Genomic DNA, 26,897 nt, shown 5'->3' on the forward strand with positions numbered 1-26,897 from the left:
ACTCAAATGTGTTTTTCCCACTAGAACAGATAGGGTACCATATCGTGTTATTTAAATATTTTTGTTGCCGATTCTATCACCTATAAATCTGACTACAGATTTTTAATATCATTTCTATTTAATGGCAACCTTATCATCAAATGTTTGCACCCCACTAAACTGTGCTTTGTGTCTCATGGTCTGGATTATAGCTGATAAGCCTGCAAATAGAAAGATCAGTTTAATAAACAAATTAAAAATAAGTTATGTCTGTACATAAACACCCCCTCACTGCTGGGAGGCACAATGTGGAACACAAATCCCAGGATGTCTAGCAACTAGACCTCACTGAAATGTTTACAACTCTTTTCTACCCCAGCGCCTGTCACCATAAGGCCAACCAGCTGAATGTTACAGTTCATGTTTTCCACTGGTGCAGCAACATAATACAGGTTGGGATGCTCAATCACCTGTGCTGCACAGAAATCCATATACAACAATGCTAACTAGTCATCCCTCAAAAGATTATCTCACAGAACAACCCCCCTCCCAAAAAATGATGATAAAAATTATAACACTGCAAACATCATTCTCTATAGATCTCACCGATGTTGCAAGTTTCACACCAGACAAGTGTCAAACTATTCTGTATTATAGCAGAACTGATGCACTTCACAACTGCAAACATTTTACATAAGGTTACCTGATCTTTGTCTTGGTATTTTTCAGTTGGCCCAAACTGCACCAATCCCATAAAACATAGTCGATGAAGATTCTCGATCACAGAAAAGATATACTTCCTGTAACAGAATGAATCAGTTAGGAAAGTAATACACAGTCATCTGAATACTAGACAACTTGGTGACAGCTTTTCAGATAAAAGGTTAATTATTTTAACAATAGCACTGGGTAAACATACATTTTATCACATTATTAAACAAAACGTGTTTTGGCAATAAACTACTTTGGGTCAATAAGGTTCTGTTAATTATATTTACTGCAATTATACAATTTTACATGACTTATAACCATTGGGGTTGGCATAATGATTAAGGTGATTACCTCACAGACATAAGGTACAAGGTTTGATTCTCACCTTTAGTTACTGTCTGGTTATAGGCGAGACATGTAACAATCTGCAGAATGATTGCCTAGTATCTACCTATGATACAAAGTCTGACACTCATGCCTTTCATTATTTAGAGATGGCAGAGCAGTGCAGAGACAGCAGAAGCATGCTGGGCCTATACCCAAAGGTCAATGGATCAAAATCATCCTCTGCAATGCAGAAGTGAGTAATAGGGTGTAGGAGCTCAACAGGTTGCAAACTAGATTTTGGTGCATAAGGTTGCAAATTATATTCCCACACTGGGTAGCTGGAGTTAATTAAAATAAATACTTTGAGGCGTGTTTGCTATAATGGTTAAGGGCTTTACCTCACAAATACACAGTGCAGGGTTGGATTCTGATCTCTAGTCTGAAGACTGACAGCCCGGTATTTACCTATGAAATTAAAATTTGCTAAAGAAAAAAATTGATTCGATAAAACAAAAATGCATCTCAGTTTTATTTAGTTACTAAGAAAATAAATTATCAAATTAGTATTTAGCTGGTGCTTTTCAACTGTGTAACCTGATTGGTTTTGATTACATGGTAATCATTTAAACAAAAAAAAAATGTTTTTATTAGAAAAAGTACACAGAGAAGTGATAGCCAACTAAACATACAACAAAGTTTGTTTATTTGTTTCAACTGAATTTTTTAATTGGGGTAGAACATTTCATTCTAAGCCTGGGGAAAATTACAGCAATACAATTAAAATATACTGACTGTCAATGCAAATATAATGTGTACAACAAGGCTGGAGTAATGCAGTAACAAGGTCAACTTCAATCAGTTGTATAATGTAAAGAAATCAGATTATACAGTATATACAATAGTCTCTAATGTTAAGGAGTGGCATACAGTTAGGAGGATATGGACAGTAAGAAAGTTATTAGACAGTGATAGAATATGGTGTACTTGGGTAATGTAGCCAGGGGTATAGGTTTGGGCGTCCGGAAGACTTGGTGTGATGACATTTCCCTGAGATAAGAGGGAAGGAATTCCCAGAGGTTTGGGCGAAGAACAGATGAGCAGAAACCTGTACAGTGAAGCTTGGTTTTGGGGGCTAGCAGTAAGAGAGCTGAATGGTCATAATTCTTTAAGTTGTATGATGGTGGTTATTTTTTTTAGTTTAGCTGCCAAGGGGGATAATATTTGGTTGTGGATGAGCCTGAAAAATTTGGAGCCTAACTGAAGCACAAGTTTACTGCTATATACTTGCCATGATCACCACTCTGTTAAAAATCAGATTCACATTTTGCAGCCACACAACAAAAAAGTATAGTGTATTGTCACCAAGATTCTGACTTAATGGCTCTATTTTTTAAAACACTGCTGCACTAATGCCAAACCAGTTGCTTAACCATCAGGTTGCTTCTACAGACATAAAAATAACCATGCAAACAAGATTGCAGGGTCACAAGGAAAGTGGAAATAAGGCAAAGAATGTGCCTTCTACAGACAAGCTTTTACTTATTCTGTATGAACCCAGATTGTACAATGCATAAACAAGAAACTACACACTTTTCATTACCACCCTGCTTTTCAACACTCACTTTCTCAACAGCAAGTCTAAAATTATATGCCCATTCACTGTAGAGCTGGACTGTAGAAGCTCTCTCTTTTTAGCAGACAGAGTCTATACTGACTAAACTTTTTTTTATACCTTTTCTGACTAAACACACTGTAAAAAGAACAAAGCATAAGCCTAACTGATAGGGGAGATTATAGATATGTAATCACCATATCAACCAGTCTGACAGGGAACCTTCTACATTAGTAAAATGCTGGAGGTTCCTGTTATAGTATCTCCCAAGGAAGGCACAAATGTCTGGTAAGACCAATGTCTTGACATCATGTGTCAGACTGTCGCTCTACACTCTGCTTCTGCGTTGCCCAGTTCAGCCCCCACAGCTCAGCAAACACAACACTGTAGAGTGAGAGAGAAGCAAAAACTCCATACTCTGACACACTGGATAGAGAAGACAAACAGGAAAAAGCAGGGAGGCAACAGGGTGTTGAGTATTCCCTGCAGATTACCATGCAAGGTACTTGCATATTTGATTTCAGAGGTATACAGAGTTCAAAGTTCACTGCTAATAAAACAAAGCAGTAAAATTCAGACATTTCTTGGATAAATGAATCAGGGAAGGCCAAAGTGCAAGAGCTCAGGAGGCTGAATCCTGATGCAATGAGATGTCTAAAGCCACTGGACTCTTGGAATCATGATCCACACTGTAACACTTGAGCCCACAAGGCCACAGGCAATGAAAATATTCCTGAAGTGAGCACTAAAAGCAAACACTTTTGTCTGATAATAGTAACAACTCAATGTCTGGCCACAGTTCTGCATGCCGCAAGGTAATGACATGCAAAGATGCCAGAAATATGGCCTTGGCAATGTAATAAGAGAGCCAAGTCATTACCCGCAATCTGAACAAACACTAAAGTAGAGCATACATCTGCATCCAAGTGGAAAAAAAAACATCTCTGCTTATGAAAATGTCTAATGAGTAGAAGTCTTCTTATAGACACTAATCTCCTGCAAAACTTCTGAAGGATCTAGCTGGAAGAGAGGATTTAAATGATGAGTCAGACACTATGTTACAGATGGCAGTCATCCCAACCACGGGAGGCCACAAGTCCCCATATGAAAAGGCAATGGATAACATAACATGCAGCTCAAGAGAATATGTCACAGGAAGCTGTTCTGGAACTTTCTATAGAAAGCCCACAGAAAATGGAGAATAAAGACTGGAAGAGTTGTTTGATTTACGAGATGGATAAACATATTACGATCAATGAAATAAATAGATTAAAGAAAAATCAATAAGACCCAAAATATTAGAAGTCTAATAAAACAAATGAACACAGTAATCAAGACTATTAACAGAAATTTTTGGGATATAACAGAATTAAATAGGATATATTACTGTACAGCAGAATTAATAAGAGATGAAGTCTTATCACAAAAATACAGGGCAATAAGGGAAAGGAAGGGAAGAAATAAGATGCCATCATGGAATTATCAAACAGAGAAAACTATAAAGCAATTAAGACAAGAAGTGCCACTGTCAGAAGCAGTAAGAAGTTCAAATGTACAGGATATGAAATAGATGAAGTAATGCCAGAGAAATTGAAACAAAATTAAGAAAAGCACCTAAATGGAAAATCCTAGACTCAGATGCAGTACCTAACTTCTGGCTAGAAGTATTAGCATCTTTACATGCATAATTAGCCCTGAGTTAAGAACTATTTATACGCACACCCCAGACAGACACCAATCTAGTTAACAGGAAAAACAATGCTTCTCCTTAAGAGTGAACCTGCAAGCTATCCTAAAAACTACAGACCAACAGCTTGCTTTCAAATGGTATATAAAATATGTACTGAAATTGATACTGACAAGAGTTTAAAGGCATTTAGACGAAAACTTAATCATGGCAATAGAACAAAAGGGCAACAAAATAAAGTCATAAGGAACAAAGGATCACTTGTTAAAGTCACAATGGAAAATTGTAAAAAGAAGAATCCAAGTATGGCATGAATAGATTACAAAAAAGCATTTGACAGCATCCCACATTCATTGATAAAGGTGTACTTACAGATGTATAAGGTGCACCTACCTTGATCAATTATATTACAGTGGCCATGGAACAGTAGCAAACCACTTTGCAGCTAAGCCGTGATAAAGCACAAATTATTATCCCAAGGATAAAAATTAAAGGGTGGGGTTTCCAGGGTGACTCTCTCACTGCTGCTCTTTTGTCTTGCCCTTAACCCATTAAGCTGTCTACTTAACAGATTAGGTCATGGTTACAATTTCTCTCCCAGACAATAACAAAGTGTAAAGACTTTGCATCTTCCTTTTGTAGATGATTTAAAAGGGTATAGTTCATTAGATAAGAAGCTGAAAGCACAAATGGAGGTGGTCAAAACTTTCTCAGGGGATATAAGATTGCAACTTGGTCTTTATAAATGTGAAAAGGCAACATTTAACGTAGGAAAGCTGCAAGCACCAAGAAAATATCAGTGTTGGACAGGAATTTGTTACAAAGAAAAACAGCAGGAGGGATTGTACACATATTTGGGAATTGATGAAGGATCGACAATAAAACGAACAGATGCTAACAAAACTCAGCAAAGAATATTTTAGAAGACTAAAATTAATACTGAAAACAGGCTTGACATCTAGGAACAAAGTCCAAGCTATAAACCAATTTGCTCTTCCTGTTCTAACTTACAGCTTTGGGGTGACTGACTGGATCCATAAAGGTACTGGATCAGCTGAACTGAAAACAAGAAAAATGCTTCACACTTATCGAATGATAAGAATCAGTGCATACCAAGATTATATATTCCTCGGTCTGAAGGAGATATGGGCCTCCTCGAAAATGACTACATGTATAATTTTTGTAACTGTAAGACTGCATACATAACTGCTGACCTCATCAGATCCAAACATAGAAAAAGTTTTAAAACATGAAGAGAACAAATCTAAGTTGACTTCTCTGATTAGTTTAGTTTAGCAGAAGCACAACGGTGTCAATTGGGAATGGAAACCAAATCAGAAGACAACAGAAATCAAGCAGCAACTGCATATGCCAAAAAAAAAAAGAAATCTAAGGAGAAGGATCAGATGAGAAGGCAAGAAATGTGGAAAAGGCAGAAATATAGTTGCAGGTACAGAAAACTCTTGGAACAACCTACTGTCAATCAGGATCTGATGCAGGAATGGTTAACAAGGGCTGATTTTCAGCCGAGAGATGAAAGGTTAATATTAGCAACACAGGACACTGGACTATGTACATGTTGGTTTACAAAGTCCATTGAACATGTGGGAGAAACGGAAATGCACATTCTGTAAAACAGAACTGGAAACAATTGCACATCTTGATGCTGGATGTGATACACTAATGGCAGAGGGCCTGTATAGTGAAAGGCACAATAATGTGGCAAGATTGTTGTACTGAGGACTGTCAAACATTGCAACACTGAAGTAGCTGAGAAGCTTAAAAACATGAACCACAAAGTATTACAGAAAATGACAAAGTTTATACCACATGGGATCACCCATTTCCCAAAGTTCAAATAACTGACACAAGAAAACCAGGTATACTAGTCCATGAAAAGAAGACAAAAGTAGCGATTGCAGTGTCTTACATACTGAAAGACACAAAGTTATAAAATACCAGGATCTGCAGGTAGAAATAAGGGCAATATGGAAGGATACCCAGACAGTTTCAATAGTAATAGGAGCAATGAGTCTCATAAAAATGAATTTGGGGGCAGGCCAAGATGGAGGGCTGTTAGCTGCATTGAAACTTTGTTCTGATTAGTTTGATTTATTATGACATGATTTTTTTATCAAATATTTAATTTTAAAGACAACTGTCACTGGGAGTTACATTTAAGGAGTTAATCTATAAGATTTTTACAGAAAAATCTAGTTGATGATTTTTGTTACATTTTGTGGCAAGTGGCAAGATGAACACTCCCCTCTACTGCCTGTTTCTGTCGGTGTACCACAAGGGTTCATACTCGGACCACTATTGTTTATCATTTTCATCAACAAACTCCACTCAGCTTCCAAACATGCAGCCATAGTCCAGTATGCAGATTCCTCTCTTATATGCAGAGCTCACTCTTTTCCACAACTCCTACAAATCACCCAAAAAGTCTTCCTTGACATTGAAAAGTTCCTCTCAGACTCCAAACGTATCCTTAACCCTAACAAGACTAAACTCATGCTCTTCACTGACAAACACGCTGTCTACATCCAACCATCATTATCCACTCCACTAACACTAAAACATAACCTGTTGAATACACTAAACTTCTTGGTGTTACCATCTTAGATTTGATAAACATCTAGCTACTACCATCAAAAAGGTACACATCAAACTAGGCTCATTTTACAGAGTCAAACCTTTCCTCACTATGACCACCAGAAAATCCATAGCCAATATCCATTTACTTTCCTCCCTTCTTTATGCCTCACCCATATTCGCTAATCTTAGGAAAACACATTTAAATAAGCTGGTATCTTGCTATAACAAACTAGCAAAGTTTGCCACTGGTCTCAACAGATCACACCACTGCAACTCACTGCACCAACTAAAATGGCTGGAACTACCAAACCTACTAACTTTCAACCAACTAAATTTCACGCACAATGTTTTTCATCATCCTAGCAACTGCCCAGCTCTAAAAGACCTTACCCATCACTACAGTAGTAAAAGATCCCAAAGAACAGCCACCAAACTTCTATAAGTAACCAAATCCAACAATTACTAGAGACTCCCTTATATCAAACAAGATATCCAAAATCTGCAACTTCATACCCAAATAATTATCAACCCCAACAACATGTTAAATTTTAAACATACTACTGAAAGAACACCTCACCAATAAATGGCTCTGCTCCTGTACTAACCCTGGATGATCCATTCTTCCTCTCCTAGCTCTATTTTCATCCTCTTTCTCTCAAACTACCCCTTATGAATTTCTCTAATAGTTTTTCACCCTCTCTCTCCTTTTTTGGTCTGTCCCACCCACTGTACCTCCCTAGACTCCTCCCTCCTCTCTTTCCTTCTCTATTACCAAAACGCTTCCACAGGTTTACTACACCTGTGCTACAGTACTATTCTAGTCCATTACATGACTCCACTGCAGTACTACTCTAAAGCTCATATTGTAACCACGTAGACTCACACTGCCAGTTTTTCCCCTCCCCTATCATTTCATTGCATCTATCCTATTACTACCATTTAGTAGCAAAGACCTTGCTTCCTACTTGATAGACCCAAATGGATGTAAGAAGGTTAATTCCCTGTTTAGTTGAACCCTTTTACCTACTCATCAAAACTTTAACTATGCTTATTAAGTTGTAACTCTGCCAGATATTGTACATTGAAATTTTTGTTATTGACATGCTACACATGCTGTATCTACCTGAGACATTTTGATTGCAAGCTTTTGTGAATGCAAAGCATGTCTCCCATAGGTTGCAAATATACTTGGACACAGTTACTAGAAGTTTTATGTTTACAGACACGTGTACCTATGCTGCATTTAACTGTAATACTTTGTTCATGTTAATGTGGAGCTTTCTGCTTGTTCTTGTTAATGTGGAGCTTTTCTCCTCAAGCCTCCACTGAAAAGGGGCTCTTTTTCAGCCCAGTGGAGCATCCTGGTAAACAAATGTAAAACTGAATAAAATAAAATAAAATTTTTTTTTCTGTCAGAACAACTTTTTTGCTTCATTGTTAAAGTTAGTCACTTGAAGGGATCTACATAGGAAACTACAGTGAAGAAAGAACTGCAGTCTATACTGACTAGTACCAGGATCTTGCATCAAAAACAGATAAACTGGGAATGAAAATGTACAATAAAAAGAAGAAAATGTACAATATAGAAGAAGAAACTAAGAAGCAACTGGAGTTATTGAATGAGGTGATTAAGCAACAGTCACCGCAAATAACAGCAATTGAAGAAGCAGTGAATTATATGGATGGGAAAGCGGCTGAAAATGAGAACCACATTTAATTTGTTCTCAAACAAAATTCTGTACTTATAGAAAAGATAGAAGATCTCAAGAGTAGGTCACGAATAAATAATAAGAACCTGTGGAACACCAGAGAAGGAAGAAGGAGACAACATGATTCTATTTTTAAATAACTGGCTTCCTATGACTCAACTTACCTGGAGCTCTTTCATTTGGCATAGAGACAGCACAAAGATCACTTTCAAACACTTCACTAAAAACACGCTACCTTCTCCTAGATCAATTATAGTTAAATTCATGTCAAGTCAAGATAAAGACTTAGTCCTGAAGACGACCTGGGCTAACTCACCTATAAAAATAAGAGAAAACGCCATAAGAATTGATGATGACTATTCTACTAAGACCAAAAGAAAAGACCGTGTTCCCTTTATAAAAAAAGTTTAAAGAAAATAAACATCAAAGCATAATGTGTGTTCCGAACTAAAATTAGGATTTTTTTTTTTTTTACCTGAAGGACAAAAGACATTCAACATTAAATGACGCAGTGGATTTTGTACAACAGAAGAAACTTTTGGACAAGCCTGAAGATACAGACTGGTCACTGACAAACTTAAAAAGACAGGCCACAAGATATTGGTGAAATTTAAAAGAAAAACAAAGTAAAAAATCTGGGACAAATGACTGAATACATATTGGACAAGTTGCAAGTTCTTAATATACTCTTGATCTTATTAACTTCTAAATAAAAATATCACCTGAAGCGAGGTAAATTTTTCTATTTGCTCTAACAGGCACTGATTTAATTCAAGTTATACATTTAATCTGATACACCTATGGCTTCCTATTTAATAATAGTAAAGTTAAAGGTCTAGTTCACTTGGGGTTCACAGTAACGTTTATTATCAAGTAACAGCTTAGAATGTCTCAGTGTTACAGTTTACTTAAATGTATTATAATTTAAGACAAAGTGAGACTAAGTAAATATTATATATGTAAAGCAATGCACGCTGAAGTACAATGATATAACGATGTGTGAGATGTGTTGTGTGAAAGTTTTTCTCTCTCTCACTACTCTTCTGAATATATGGTTGTTCAAGTAAGGTACAGCTTGTATGGGCTGGTAGAATTGCTTCCATAAGTGATTTTAATGTAAAATGAAAGATATAAGCTTTTTTCATCTAACAGATTTACAACTGAATTCTATGGCTTTTTGAACTGCTGCAGCTTGCCTGACGTGGTTGTGAATGTTTTACAAGTTTAAAAGTGAAGCCAAATGTTAGTTTTCCCACTCAAAGCTTATTTAAGCTATTTTACTGCTATAGAATGGCTCTTTTTAACATGTGTGTTCTGCATTGGCTTTGCTGTACTTAATGTCTTTTCAGATAGGATTTTGTGCTTTACATATGCACAGTGATCTTTTCAGAAGCTTCACACAACATGAGTTATATGAAATTAAAAATAGTTAATGGATGAAACTTTTGAATTATATACACACAAGTTAATAAATATAGTAAAAGAAAACAGAGCTTCTGAGTAATATGTCCTTGTATAAACTGACCTAATACAGATGTATACAAGTTACTTAAAATATATTATATTATTCTATACCTTTACTTGTGATTGTGGGGTACATCATTTATAAATATTAACTGATTCTAATAGTCCAATGCTTAAGTGTGAATATAGAGAACTAAAAAAAAACAATGACGTAGACATACTGGAAAGCAAATGTAATCATATATCTGGTATAAGGATTCAAGACTATATATTCAAGTTTTGTTTAAGTTTCTTATAAATAGTTAGAAGTTTTGCTCCTTTTCAATCACATTTGATATTTTATATAGTGCTGAAGTTTTTTTTGTCTAATTTAAGTGGATAAACAGCTATATGCTTACAGATATACAAATGAGAGTGCTCTACAGTACACTATATTATAGTCTGATTAACAAATTAAATACATTATAGGGAATGACAGATTGGTCATGTTTGAATTTTATAACTACTAACCCTATATATAGTGCTCAATTATGTCTTGTATGCTTTAATTACAATAAGGAGGTTTAATATATTTATTTGGACATTAGATTAAACATAGTATGACATATTGTTATTTATGCATGCTATGGTTCTGATTCATTAGTATTTTAGTGTTTCAATTTTTGTCTATTTCCCGTTGATGGTACCACTGGCCTAGATACAGCAATGCTATGGTGTAATGCACCCTAAGTGTAATATGCTTACATGATACAGGCGGGGGTTACCTCATTATGATTTTACGCCTTGACAAATTCCATATTTTCCATAATTTTGATAATAGACTGCTAGATATTTATATATTTCAATGTGATAAAACTGGAAAACAGTATCTCTAGGCAAGAGGGGGTTTTGACACAAAGGTATTGCGATGTTACACAGACTATGTATTACATACTGATGGCAATCAAGGCCATGATAACTTGTGGTCTTTCTAAGTCCCACATACTCCTGGTTACAAGTATTTATTTTATTTCAAAAGAAAGGTATGCAAAACAAGCAAGTCCAAAGTACCTACTGATTTTCTTATTGTTTCAGAACATTAGCTGCCCCCCCCCCCATTCTGTACTTCTAATTGCAATCTGTCTTTATATGCTGTACTTATTTGTATGCTCTGCTGTTTCTCTACTTCTACCAAATCTTTTCTCTTATAAATTCTTGTCTTCCTAATTTCTACACAACTCCTTGGCAAAATTGGCTTATTTTATTTCAATAAGACAGGTATGCAAAACAAACAAGTCAGAGTACCTGCTGCCTTTTCTTATTGTTTATGTAGACTTGCATATCTGTGAAATCAGGGCCAGCCCTTTTCATCATACTATTGTAATCCACCACTTTTCTGGTCTATTCTGATCCTCCCCCTCCCCACAAGAACAACTGCAGCCTAATCAGGGTCAGCCCTTTTCATTATAACCTATAAACCTACTGATAGTCTTCCTTCATCTGTTGCCTGCTACGGTCCCCTCCCTTTCCCCAATTCCCACCCACCCCCAGTGGTCCTACCTTTATTACGAACAGTAATCCCTCCACCCTTCAACCTATAACATCACCACACCTATACTTCCTCCTACAACTTCTCACTACTATCTCTCCTACTCAGCTAATATGTACAAGCACACCATACCTATACTCGCTGCATGCACACTCCTTGCATACATCACATCTTACCAAACCTCCACCATTCCTGCACTCAACCACTAACACTGTACCACCACACACACCACCACTCATATCCCTCCTCTACTCTACTACTCTCTCATCAGGTCAACAACCTTCCCAATACACCCTCTATATAGACTACAGACCACAATACCTAAACTAAAAACAACCTCATAACCTAACATAACCCTACCACCATACCTATTGCCCACAGAACACAATCAAAAAACTTCCCTTATAAGCAAGCATATACAGAAATTGATAAAACTAATAATCTCACCCATATCCAACCTAGCACTCAGTGGAGACATCCATCCTAATCCTGGTCCCTCTATCACCAATCCCTCCCCTCATAATCAGACTACAAACCACATCAAAAAGAAAGTCAACCGACCTCCTTCTGATAAGCCTAAATATTAGAAGTATATGCAACAAGGTGCATGAATTCTATGCCACCATAGACTTCTACTCCCCTGATGTAGTGATCCTTACAGAAACATGGTTAAAACCACACATTACTAATGAGCAAATCGTCCCTACTGGTTACAATATACTAAGAGTAGATCGACTAAACAAAAAAGGAGGTGGCATAGCTATAATATTTAAGCAGCAGATCTTAAAGTTAGCAGCTCCCCAAATAGGTAAGGAAGAAATAATATATACCAACCTTAAAATAAACCAAAATAAAACCCTAAACATAATAGGTTGCTACTTCCCACCTTGCCACAACATCCCTCCACTTGAAAACCTCCTCAGCTGGACTACCCACCACCTACCCCAAGAAACTTTAATTCTAGGAGACTTCAACACTGACTGGCAATCCTGCTCTAGCAACCACCCAACCCACCATGTAAATCTTCATGGCTTCACCCAACTAGTCCAGTCACCTACTAGGATAAATAAGTCCAACAAACACACTACCCTTGATTGGATACTAGTCAATAAGAGCCCCCAGTCTTATATAACATGCTGCTTATCTGACAGCCTCAGTGATCACTTCCCAACCATCTTATAAGAAAACACCTTTATAAAGCAAAACCCATCATCTACCGTCAAATACGCAAAAAAACTAACTTCAACCCTCTCTCATACAGCTCATCCCTAAAAGACCGTAACTGGCAACTTCTAAAATACCTCAAACTAGATGACGCAGTTGACTACTTTAATAAAACATTCCTAAGCATCCTTAACTACCACGCCCCCATAAGACGTTCCGGAACTAGAGCCCAACAATCCCCATGGCTACAAAAAACACAAAGTCTGAAATGAAAAACAGGGATAAAGCATGGGACAACTGGCGCAAAACCAAAACCCCCTCTACTAGGCAAAAATTCCTAGAACTACGCAATAGAACCAAAAAACTTATAAAACAGGACAAAATCCAATACTACCAGTCTGCCCTTACCTCCTCCCAACATAACCCCAAACAATTCTGGTCCTCAATAAACTCCATCCTCCACCCAGGTAAAGTAAGTACACCCACTCCTAACTTAACTCACTCCTCCGAAAATATTGCTACCTCTTTCAACAATAACTTCACACAAACCGCACCATCACTAGCTAGACAACACAGCCCCCCCACCCCATAAACCCACACCATAAACTAGAACTAACAATCTCCCAACTAGCTTCTCTTTCTCTCCTGTTCCTACCTCCAAAATAAAACTACTAACTAAACTTAAAACCACCAGATTAGCAGCAGACAACCTCTACAGAACACACCAAATTACTAGGAGTAGAAATAGACAATAAACTGAACTTTGACATTCGCATTTCCATGACCATTAAAAAAGTGCACAAAAAACTAGGAGCATTATATAGAAATCAGCAACTACTTACCAAATCAGCTAAAATTTTGGTAGCAAATTCTCATCTCATCTCTACCCTATTCTACGCCTCTCCAACATTTACTAACCTTAGACAATGCGATCTAAATAAGCTCGAAACCTGCTACAACAAAATCGCCAAATTCACAACAGGGGCTTCCTACTGTACTCACCACTCTCTCTCACTAGCAGAACTGGGCTGGCTGGAGCTCCCCCACCTCCTTCAATGGTACCAACTCACACTCGCCCACAAACTAATAAACCAACCACTAAAAGTGCCATCCCTCCAGAATCTACTCCAACCCTACATAACCATGAGACCACCAAGATCCAGCCACAAAAACCTCCTACAGGTCACAACAGCCATTCACTTGGCTGGAGAAGCATTATTCTCCTGCACTATAGCCAAACTCTGGAACTCCCTCCCATCCTCAATTACCGCTGTAACTTCTTACACCCACTTTAAATCCTTACTAAAATCACACTTCAAAACTTGCCAGATATGCCCTTGCAGCCCCCCCCCCATACCATCCACTCCCCCCACCCACTACCTCTCTCAGCCCCTTATTAACAACCTACTCTTAGCAAGCTTGGCTACTCATGTTCCCAGCTACCTACCACATAATACTAACTTCTTATAGCAACAACTGCTAATGGCCGTTATGTACCTCAAAAACAGATTGCATCAATTGTTCACTGATGAATCTCAACTACATTTGTAACCATGTTTACTATATTTCACCATATTTTAAAACTGTACTTTGTTCTACAGCTGTTTTACATCTGTTTTCTTCTTGTCTTTCGTCCTTAACTGGACTAATGTATATATTTAAATGCTATGTTTTTTAACTGTATAATGCAAATAATACTTAATGTGGAGCTTTTCTCCCCGGGCCTCTGCTGAAAATGGACCTGTGTCCAGTCGGACTCTCCCGGTCAACAAATGTAAATAAATAAATAAATAAATGATACTAGTATATTATGTTCAAACTAAACGTAAAATTACTATGATTATGTAGTAACAGGTTCTGAAAATATACTATTGCAAAGTAAAGAAGCCAGTCCATTCCATGCTGGGGTAACAGGGATTCTGACTTTACTATTATATGTAATTCACCTACATTTATGTAAGTCATAACATTTCTGGGTAACAGTAAGTTAGGTAACTGAATTTATTACTATAGGAATGTTAAATTGTTCAAGGCCGATTTTTTTGGTGTAAAGTTATGAGACAAAAGTATTGCAGGTGATTGATTAAGATGTTATTGGAGGGGTTTTAATAGTATGTTTTCTTATAAACATTTGGATGCTGTCATTAGGGTGTAAAATTGATGTTATATAATAAAGATAAGTTTTACAGTATTAAATGGGTTAAGTTATACTGTGTACATATGTTGAAGTAAAGTTAGTATGTTTGAATTAATATTCAGTGAGTTTGAATATCTAATTTAAAATAGCTGTTAACACTGATACAGAAGCAGTAGCAATAAGTCTAGTTAGTTTATAAGACTAAAGAGGAATTTATACAATTACATCAAACTTGGAATGTGTTATTTCATGATGGGGTAGTTTTGTTCTTAGTACTAGTTACATAGTTTTAGTCATTAGGTTTTTGTCAAAGCATATTAAAAATATTCTTGTTTGTTTTATACATAATGTCATAGTAATACATAAAGTTTAATCTTGTATAAATTTCAGGTTATAAATGTATGCCATTGATGGTTTAAATAATCCAGTAAAAAGTATTCTATTGAATTATCTGCAATTTCATAAAGTTGATAGTCTTTTTGCAAGAAACTCACCTGCTATCCAAGGATGTAGATAGAATTGTTTTGAAAGATTATTCAATTTTAGTTGGGTCTCATTTTAGACCAAAAGAAGAGACATATTTTGGAAAAAAAAATCACTGAATACACTAAAAGTGACTGATTATTATTCAGATAAGAATGGGATGTTAAGCTTAGTGGTAATAGAAATAAAGTATATTATGCATTTGTTAACTCTTACTGGGTCCCTGGAATTGAAAAAATATTTAATTATTATAACTTTTTATATGAAATGTGTGGTAATTATAGCAGGAGATTTTGTTTATTGGAGAATGATACTACTGCTGATAGAAAAACTCTCATTAGATGCAAAACACTTTAATCACTTCATCAATACAAAGGATTTCAGAAACATTTATGATTTAAGACTATCTAAATCTCTCAATTTTACACAATACTCTTAGATTTAGCACCAAAACTAATATAGACAAGATTTTTATTTCTAATAGCTTATACTCTAAAACTGAAGATGTGCTACTTCCTGTCCACTGACTTTTAATGCAATTACGTTTAATCTCACATTGAAGCCATATAATTTATTATTATGCAAAAGATTTCTTGCATATATAATTAAAATTAAGGATTTTAGAGACTGGTTTATTAATGAAATTAAGACCTTTTTAGAGTTTAATAATAATGGAGACATTACTGAGATCATTCTTTGGGATTCTTTGAAAGCTTATTTAAATTGTAAAATTAAAAATTGGCATGCTTGTAACAGAACAGAATGGGATAGAGAACTGAAAGAGTTACAAACTAAGATATTTTAAAGTTAAAAATTAAACAATAAAGCTAATAATCTAGAATTAAAAACTTTAAATCAAAAATACATAGCTAATCTTAGTAATAAGATTTCAATAAACTTAGAAAAACTAAAATTACAATCATATAACTCCTACATGTTTACACAGATTAGCCATTAGATTGAAGAAAATGAATAATTTCAATCATATTAAGGAGATACCATATACATTTGGAAGTAAAAATAAAACGGGTTACTGAATTAGCAGATATATTAGAATGTTTAAAGGATCATTATGAGCAAATAAATAATAATCTGATAAACAGTAATAGTCTTGTAGGATTCATAAAGTAAAATATTAACTGCAAGCTAACTAAAGAGCCAATCAATAGTACTGATAAACCCTTTTCACTTAAGGAAATTAAAGATCACGTTAAAAATCTTTAAATTAATAAAACTTTCAGGTTTGGATGGAATAATTCCAGAACTTTATAAATTATTACCAGATAATGTATTAGAGAGTTTGTTGAAAGCATTTAATGATATCAAATATACATCAAGTGTTAATTAACAAAGATTTAAATTCAGATATTAAAAATATAGCAATTTTAACTGGATAAGTTAAATATTTAGAAATCATTATAACTTCTCATAGTAAAGAACTAGTTTTAATAATGTTAACTAAAATGATAATACTTAAGTATAACAAAAGGCACGAGTGCAGCAAAAGTAAGACACAAGAGTCGCTCTTTATATAGTAGATCCAATTAGCCAATTAGTAACTGCTCATCTGTATTTAAACATATATATATAAAACAAAATGTCAGGCATATATAACCTGAATTAAATAAGAACTAAATACATCAATGAACATCTGTAAAATATGCCATATATAAAATCATCAAAAATATCAAAATTCATTGTAAACAGTGCATCAAAAGCAGCAAATGCATATATAAAAACTAAATATATATAAAGAGCGACTCTTGTGTTCACTAGAAGGATCTGAAGAAGCATTTATTGTGAAAGCGCTCATCCGTTTGTGCACACTAACTGGAAAATAAACTACGTTGTTATAGACCTTACTTTTGCTGCACTCGTGCCTTTTGTTATACTTATTTAATCCATTTTTCATGGAGTGACAGCATTCACTTGTGGAACGATAGATTTTGTTCACTAAAATGATAATACTACCTAAAACTGTGTTTTATATTCAGTCTTTAATTTAATCCAGATATAAAAGCTTTTTTTAAGAAAATAAACTCTTAACTAAACTAATAAACCTAGGATTTCATTAAAATGACATATGAAAAGTTGGGAAGAAGATGGTATTATATTAGTTTTTCTAATTTTGATTTGTACATAAAATCAACTAGTATTCAAATTACAGCTCAAGAGTTAAATAATTCATATGGTTCTAAATGAAAATTAATCCATGAAAATATCACTAAGTGATAAATTATTAGTTGATATACATATGTAAATTGCACTTAAATTTTATTAGAGCTTAAAAGATTACTGTATGAGCAGTGAAAATAAATGTTTCTCTATACCATTGATTAATTACATTTTATCAACACTTAGGAGATATTTAAATAATTCTAAAATAAAAAAGTTATGTCTTGCCATAATGTTCCATCTGTGTTGTTGATCTCCATCCATTCATCACGGATGGGTTATCAGTTCTGTTCTCGGAACAGAGTCGGCCTTATACCAAGCTCGCGCCAGCCAAAAACTCTCAAGCTAAGGTTTTACCCAAAATACCCTTCTCCCTGTTATCTCAGATTGAGTTTACCCATAAACAGTAAAGCAAAGGCGGTCCCTGAGCAAGAACCCTAATTCAAGAGATGGACCCAAAGTATCCCCCAGGAGCCTCTACGAGGGGGAAGGAGGGTGGGACATGATGAATGGATGAAGATCAACAACACAGATGGAAAGTTATGGTAAAATATAACTTCTTTATCTGAAGTTGCTAATCTTCATTCCATTCATCTCTGATGGGGCAGAGTCCCCAGCTACCTTGTGTCACTTGGGCAGCCCTTATGGAAGAATATTCCTGAGCACCATTGAGCCAAATGAAGCCCTTCCCCTGGAGAACAGATCCAAATTGTAATGAGTGATAAATGTATGAGGAGTGGCCCATGTAGCTGCTGCTGCTGCATAGGTGTCATCCATGGAAGCTCTAGAGTGGAACACCACAGAAGTTGCCATTAATCTAGTGGAGTGCACTCTGATGTTTTGCGGTGTAGACTTTCTCTCTCTGACAGATGAACATTATACAATCTCCAAGCCATTTAGATAAGGTAACTTTAGAGACTGATTTTCCCATTTTTGGACCAGAGAAGGATATAAATAGTTGGTCTGATTTACGGATTTTGTCCTAAGTAAAATCTCAGTTGTCTGTGAACATCAAGTAAATGTAAACAATACTCTCCCATTTGTTCAAAAATTCAGGAAAGAATACTGGTACATCAATCGTCTGATTAATAGGGAACTCAGAAGTTACTTTGGGAAGGAAGGAAGGATTGGTCCATAGTGATACTCTGTCCTTATGGAAAATCAAATAAGGACGCTTCATGCATAGAGCCTGGAAGCTTGAAAATGCATCTGGCCGATGTAATGGCCACCAAAAAAAGAGATTCCAAGACAGAAACTTGATGTCACAAGTGGCTGAGGCTCAAAGGGAGGCCATGTTAAAGACAAAGACTAGTGCGAGACTCCATGGTTCTAGGGGCTGCTTAATTGGAGGTCTGGAGTGATGGACTCCTTTCAAAAAGGTTTTGCTTAAATTATGTGAATTAAGGAGGAGTCACCAAAACCATTACAAAAATTCAAAATGGCTGCTAAATGAATAAATGAAAAAGGTGAACCTTAGAGTGTGCCAAACGACCAGGATATCCAAAAACAGACACTATCAGTGATAAATCCATGCCAAGGGTGAAAAAGCTCCAGATTAATAAAATAGTTTATTGAAGCGCTTCTCGTTTGCCTCCATCCTTGGTCATTTTAAATTCATCATTTGGATAGCTTGGTGCCTATGTACACAATAGTTTATGTCACCACACTATACACCTTTTAGGTAATAAAAGAGTACTTATGAGAGTTTTGTGAATGTTTTGTTTTTAACAGAAACACAAATTACTTGTACCTTTGTACATGGGGCAAGGTATTAATATATTATAGTAATTTATGGTACATATACAACCTCTCTAATACGAGCACAAAGATAAAGTTTCATTATTTACTTTTTATTTTCAATGATTTTCTTAATGACAGTTTTCACATAAACAGCTTGTCTTTGCTTAAGTGTACTTGTTAAGTCAAATACAGTAAAGACTCACATGATTATTAAATGCCTTTAAATGAACTTGCACTAACAGAAAGTTAAGAGCTACTATCCTTTTAAAATTTTTTACCACAATCAATGTAATTGGTTTTAATTAACTAATTTATTTGTGATGTCATGTTATTTAAAGAAAGTTTAATTCAACAATAACAATTTCTGAGGAAGTTTGCCTAGGAGGCAAACGAAAAGCGCTTCAATAAACTATTTTATTAATCTGGAGCTTTTTCACCCTTGGCGTGGATTTATCACTGATAGTGTCTGTTTTTGGATATCCTGGTCGTTTGGCACACTCTAAGGTTCACCTTTTTCATTTATCAGTTTGACTTTTCTTTTTCTTGTTATGGCTGCTAAATGAACTCGTATAGTTGATGCTGTGGCACACTCCTCAAAGATGTTTGACAAGTACTGGAGTATGGCAGAAACCGGTGCAGCATATGGATTTAGTTTTACCTAGAACAAATTGAAAATCTTTCCCATTTGTAAGCATAAAGTTTCCTGGTGGATGGTTTATGCGAAGCCAGGATAATGTCACGTACAGGAGAGGAAAGATTACAATACCTGGGGAGCATCGGAAGTGGAGAAACCAAGCTGTGAGCTTGAGACTGTCAAGTTTAGGTGGCTCAATCATTGGGGGTAAGAAATCAGATCTGGAGTTGGATCCAGAATCCATGGTCAGTGAAGGAGAGGAGGCCGAAGGGGAACCATATCTGTAGAGGCCAATAAGGTGCTATGAAGATCGATTTGCTTTTTAACCAAAGAGCTTTCTTCACAAATTGAATCAGATGGATAGGGGATAAGCATAAAGCAGTCCTGTGGGCCAATCATGGATAAGAGCGTCCCTTGGGGACTCCCCCTGTGGGGGAATTAGGGTTAAGTAGTTGCTGCATTTGTGGTTGGATGGGGAGGCAAATAGGTTGTAGCAAGGCTGGCCCCAACGGCTGAAGATCTTTGTCTCTATGTTGGGGTTGAGGGACCACCCATGAGGCAAGAAGGGTGCATCTGCTCAACTTGTCTGCAATCACGTTGGAATTACCCGGGATATACGTTACTATAAGAAAGTGGTTGGAAGCTATCACCCAGTGCCAAATTCTCATGGCCTCTCGACACAGGGGGTAGGACTTGGTTCCTCCTTGTTTGTTGACATACCAAACTACTGACATGGTGTCTGATTGGATAGCAAGTGGTCCCAAAGGAAGGGCAGACTGAAATGCTTGCAACGTCAAAAGCACTGCCCTCAGTTCTAGAATGTTTATATGCAGACTGGCCTCTAAATCAGACCATGTGCCTTGGACTGTCATTCCCTGAAAATGCCCGCTCACCCTATCAGGGAGGCATCCATGGTCACAATGGCATTGGGATGAGAGGGTTGGAAGGATCAGCTCCAAAGTTATTTGTCTGACTTCATCCACCAAGATAGGTCTTGCTTGCATTGATTTATTTGAATCTGGAAAGACAGAGGGTGACTGTTTGGATACCACTGGGTTAACAAAAGCTACTGTAGGAGTCTCATGTGAAGCCTTGCAAGGGGTACTATTGATACCGATGCTACCAATGACCCCAACAGCTGCAGGACCTCTCGATTTGGAACCACGTCGTGGCAGAGTATCATTCAGACTTGGATCCTTGGTCTTCGTAGCCTGTGATTTGGGAGAGAGATTAAGCAAGAACGGGTATTGAAAATCACCCCTATGAATTCCAAAGATTGGGCTGGAGTCAGATTGGATTCTCCCAGTTTATAGAGATTCCCAGACAATTTGCCAAAGAGAGGGTGTAGTACAAGGCTGTTACCAGTCAATGTTTGGTGGGGGCAGTAATGAGCCAATCATCTAAGTATGGAAACACCCAGAATCCTTGTAGTCTCAAGTGAGCTGTCACTGCTGCCATGCATTTGGTGAACACTCTGGGGACGGGCTGAGCGCAAAATTGGTAATGATCAGCTCCCAGCTGGAAGCAAAGGAGCCTTCTTGTGCGTCTGTCCACTTTGATGTGGTAATACACATCCTGAAGGTCTATCAAGCACATCCAATCGCCTTTCTCCAGAAAGGGGAGGATGGACTGTACCATGACCATCCATAATTTTGTCTGGGTGACTAACATGTTTAAACACCTGAAGTTCAAAATTGGTCTTAAGACCCCTGTCTTTTTTGGCACCAAAAAGAAACTCAAGTAGAATCCGGATCCGATTTAGTTTGGTGGGACTTTTTGGATGACTTTTTATATATAGCTGTTCTATCTGTACAGCTGCTTCTTCCCTTAGACTGGTTGGAACGTTGGGAATTCATTTTGGTGGCTTTGGTTAGGAATCAAATAGAATTAGGTAACCTCTGGTTATCTACTGCACCCAAGAATTGGTGGTTAATGATACCCAGGCATTGGGGTGCAGAGAAAGGTGTCCCCGACTACTTCCAGAGGAAAGCAATCGGGCCACTCTTCAGGAATGCTGATAGGGTTGTCCAGAGAATGAATCTCTAGAACCCTGAGTATGCAGACCCCACCTGCCTCTGTAGGGGCGTCTTCCAGAAGAGTTGCCCCCTCTGCCTCTGGGGGTGAACTCGCCACATGTATCACAGAAAGGACCCCTAGACTTTTTGTGCTACAATTTCCCACTTCTCTGGTTCCTGGAAAAAATGCTGATGACTGGAAAAATGTACACCAACAGCAGACAGGGTCTTGCCATCCTGCTCACACCTGGCTAGCGTGTCCTTCACTTTCGGGCCAAACAGGGAAAAAGCTTTGCCAGGAGCATTAAAAAAGGAAAACTTAAAATGATCCGTGAAGTCACATAGGCACATTAGCCGTGATGTCTCATAACTACACCTGAACCTGCAGCTCTTGCGGCCACTTCGGTTGCATGTGAAATTAACTTCAAGGATGAATTTGATATCGATTCCAGGGTTGCTAGCTGCGAGGCTACCTGGTTTCCCTTCTCAGCCACCTGTCCTGACAGAATACCAGAGAGTTCGGAGATGAGGTCTCTCTGGAGTCTGGTAAAATATGCCAGGTAGTTCAAGAACCGAATTGCAAAGGTCTTTGAAGCAAATATTCACTTCCCCAGTCTGTCCACTGCTCGAGACTCTCTGTTAGGCAGGTGAACAGTGTGGCTCTCCTCAGCGAGCTCTTTCTTTGTGGCCACCGCCACCACCATCGCATCTACTGGTAAACCTTTTGACCAATGTGGATTTTCTTCAGAGGGAGAGACAATCTTGTCTGGTCTCCTTGGGACTGCCTCAACAGCATCAGGGTTCCTCCAGGCATGCTGCACCACAAGCTGAACAAGCTCATCTGCAGGTGGGGTCATCCAAGAGGTAGATGGTCGAGCACGAAAAGCCTGCAGGAAAAAGGATTCCTCAGAGGAAGGGTTTTTGGACTTCCAATCACCCCCCCCCCCCGTTTCAAGATCTCAAGGATGTCTCCGAAGCAGAAATCTTCAAGGGGGTGATCATGGGAACCCCTCCCCTTCATCGTAATCCGTATCTGTAAGGGACTCCTCAGGTGAGTCCATGTGCTTCCTCTTACACTATTTCTTCCATGGAACCTCCTCAGTGAGAGCTTCTGAGGAGGACTCGAGGGAAAGGACACCCTGCAAATAGGGTCTCCTGCGGCTCCCGTGCGTGATGTCCCAGAACAGTGGCCTGTGACAGTCGCAGCTCAGAGGACATGGTAGGGGTTTCTGATGCCATAGGCTAAGGGTCCTCTCCACTGCCTTGAACGCAGGCTGCCCGAAAAGGGGTGGGAGCCCGGAACTGACAAAGATAACCTAGGAACTGGGGTCATATCCTGCTCCATTTAGCCAGCTCCCAGGAACAAAGCCTCAAACTGGATCGGTATCGACAGGGCTCCTGGTACCATGGACGGTACAGTAGACAGGGTCAGCACCGAACTCGGTACCAAGGAGCCCGTAGTACAATCCCGGGTCTGAGGAAGGCCCGGTTCCAAAGGAACCAAAGGCCAAAAGGTCAGCTCCGGGGCCAAAGTAAGATCCACTACTGGTACCAAAGCTGTGGGTGCCAGAGAGGCGTCAGTACCGTGGGCTTCGAAACCTGCACGGAGGTCGGAGGAGAGTAATAAGGAGTCCGTGAAACAGTATTTCCAAGTCCAAGAAGGGATTGGGTTTTTGAATCTGAAGGAATCCCCCTGGCTGTCAGCAGCTGGTCCACAAGGCGCACCACATCTAGTTCGGAGAGGCTTCGGGTGGATCTCGTTGATATCCCCAATGGGGACTCTGGACGCTCCAGGAAGGGACTATATGCCTGCCCCAAGAAAGGGTCCATGGGTGGGGAATACCGGGTCTGTACTTGAGAGTCTAATGGCACCACCATCTGCAATTTTGAGACTATCGTGGGAGGAGTGCCCACCAGAGCTTGTGGAACTGTAGGAAGGCTCAGTGCCAGGATCGGAGTAGACATCAAAATTTGAGTTTTGGTCACAGTCGGTGCCGAAGGAGACGCCGACGCATTTGAAGCAGACAGTACAGAGATCGGTGCCATAGAAGCTGTTGTCTAGTCCGGTACAGAAAGGTTTGCAAGTTTGGATTTAGGTTGTCTCTCCTTCTCACCAAAGGGTGAGAAAGAAACTGAATGTGGCCTCAACAGAGGGCGAGAAGGGAACTGAATGTGGCCTCTCTTTCAAAGGTGGGGGTAAACCTTACGACGCAGATAGCACATCTGGAAAGGGCAATTTAAGAAGGCCCTTCAGAATCAATTTCTTTCTTTCATTCAAAGTACGGGAACTAAATCCCTGACAAATAGAGCAAGGCGGTTGGACAAAGAGATGAGGCACTCCCAAATATACACAGTCTTCATGAGGGTCACTATTCGGCATTTTTCTCCCACACTTCAGCCATTGTTTGAAGCCTGAAGTACCTTTTTTTTCAGACATGTCAAATCCAATACAATCCCAAGCAGTGCAAGAAAAATAAGGCAACCACAACAAAAACAATGTTAATATAATACACAAGGTTAGGCAGGAAAAACCAGAAGGAAAATACCAACAATGGTACTCTAATATTGCCACAGCGGGTAGAGAGAAGGGAGTTTACCAGCGATGGTACAAAGATTACCAATAGGTAGTTTGACAGGAAAAAAATTGAAAGAGAGGGTAGAAAACTTAGCAACAGTTAGACACAAGTAAAATAAAAAAGGATAAACTATCAAGACTTTTCAATAAGCACTATATATCAAAAATATCTAAGACTTAGCTGAGAGCTGGCTTGAACGCAGCTTTAAGGCTAATTGGCAAACGAGATCCGAGGTAACAGGGAGAAGGGTACTGTGTGTAAAAACTTAGCTCGAGGACGGAACCGAAAACCCATCAGTGAAGAATGGAATGAAGATTAACAACATCAGATAAAATGTTTTCTTATTTCCCATAGCATTCTCTATTGCTTGTTTAAACTCATAACGTATGTAATATGTTAGATTTTAAAGAAAGTAGTTGAATATTTTGCCATCAGTTCATAAATGATGATAAAATATATTGAGCAGAAAATTTATTAGCCAGATGTAACTTAAGACATAACTTTTTAAGTTTGCAAAATTGTAAAGATTTTATAAACTATAAAATAAAAGCTTGTGAAAAATGTCCAAAATTTTTTAGAATTTTTATTTAACATTAACAGTAATTTAAATAATAATAGGTCATAACTTATCAAAAAATATACAGCATGTTAAAAATAGATAGTTACTTTTGGGATTACTCAAAGAATAACAAAGAGTTTTCTGACGTGAATAAAACATTACTTAAATCAATAAGAAAAACTACATCTTCATTGTATTGGAAATTATTTACATGGAAATATTTGCATAGAATGTTTATAACCTCTCATATGGTTGCAACAACAAACAAAATTAGATGTCAGTTGTTGGAGATGCGGGGATAATATAGATGCAGATTGGTTATGGTGCTGGAGTGTAAAATAATATCTCCGTTTTGTAAGGAGTTTAAAAGTTTTTCTCAAGCATTGTGGTCGGATAAATGTATAATGATAAATTCATTAATATTATTTTAATGCTCCAATTCCAGAAGTTATTCCAAGAACACAAAGTCTCTTTTATGGCCAATTTTAGTGATTGCAAGGAAAGTTATTACATTAAATTAGAAATGTAAAATTGTCATATTAGTCTCAGAATTTATATATTTAGCTAAAAGTGTGTGCAAAAAAAGAACTGTTAACCATTAAGAAGAAAACACCAACTATTACGCATCACCATAATGCATGTAAAAAAGTGAGTGATTTACTTGAAATCTCATCTTCTTTTGGCTGTTCCCGTTAGGGGTCGCCACAGTGGATCATCTCTTTCAATTTCTTCCTGTCCTCTGCATCATGCTCTTTCACACCAACCACCTGCATGTCCTCTCTCACCTCATCCATAAACCTTATCTTTGGCCTTCCTCATTTCCTCTTACCTGGCAGCTCCATCCTTAGCATCCTTTTCCCAATATACCCAGCATCCCTCCTCAGCACATGTCCAAACCAACGCAATCTCGCATCTCTTGCTTTGTCTCCAAACTGTCCAACCTGAGCTGACCCTCTAATATACTGATTCCTAATTCTGTCCATCCTAGTCACACCCAGTGCAAATCTTAACATCTTTAACTCTGCCACATCCAGCTCTGACTCCTGCCTTTTCGTCAATGCTACCGTCTCCAACCCATATAACATAGATGGTCTCACTACCCTCTTGTAGACCTTCCCTTTCACTCTTACTGGTACCCGTCTGTCACAAATCACTCCTGACACTTTTCTCCACCCATTCCACCCTGCCTGTACTCTCTTCACCTCTCTTCCACACTCACCATTACTCTGAACTGTTGATCCCAAGTACTTAAATTCATCCACCTTTACCAACTCTACTCCCTGCATGCTCACCATTCCTCTACCCTCCCTCTCATTTACACACATATATTCTGTTTTAGCCCTGCTGACCTCCATTCCGCTCATCTCTAAAACATATCTCCACCTCTCCAGGGTCTCCTCAACCTGGTCCCTACTCTCACTTACATATCACAATGTCATCTGCAAACATCATAGTCCACGGGGCCTCCTGTCTAATCTCATCTGTCAACCTGTCCATCACCACTGCAAATAAGAAAGGGCTCAGAGCTGATCCTTGATGTAATCCCACCTCCACCTTAAACATATCTGTCACTCCCACCGCAGTCCTCACCAAATGTCACACTACCCTTGTAGATACCCTGTACTACTCTTACATACTTCTCTGCCACTCCCGACTTCCTCATACAATACCACAACTCCTCTCTAGGCATCCTGTCATATGCTTTCTCTAAGTCCACAAAGACACAATGCAACTCCTTCTGACCTTCTCTGTATTTCTCCAACAACACTCTCAGAGCAAATATTGCATCTGCAGTGCTC

The 26,897-nt window shown here is 37.9% G+C and overlaps 1 protein-coding gene across 1 annotated transcript in view; it reads right to left on the reverse strand.

Annotated features, from left to right (window-relative positions):
- GTF3C1 (general transcription factor IIIC subunit 1) overlaps nucleotides 1-26,897 on the reverse strand; it is a gene marked incomplete in the record, with an annotated part of 1,808,906 nt that overhangs the window by 1,130,704 nt on the left and 651,305 nt on the right. The window contains 1 exon segment of the mRNA XM_044089472.1: nucleotides 683-779. Coding sequence (XP_043945407.1) covers nucleotides 683-779 — 97 coding nt within the window.

This window comes from Protopterus annectens, chromosome 12.part0 (assembly GCF_019279795.1).
Source record: "Protopterus annectens isolate FY-2018-M chromosome 12.part0, PAN1.0, whole genome shotgun sequence".
In the NCBI taxonomy this organism is placed as follows: Eukaryota; Metazoa; Chordata; order Ceratodontiformes; family Protopteridae; genus Protopterus; species Protopterus annectens.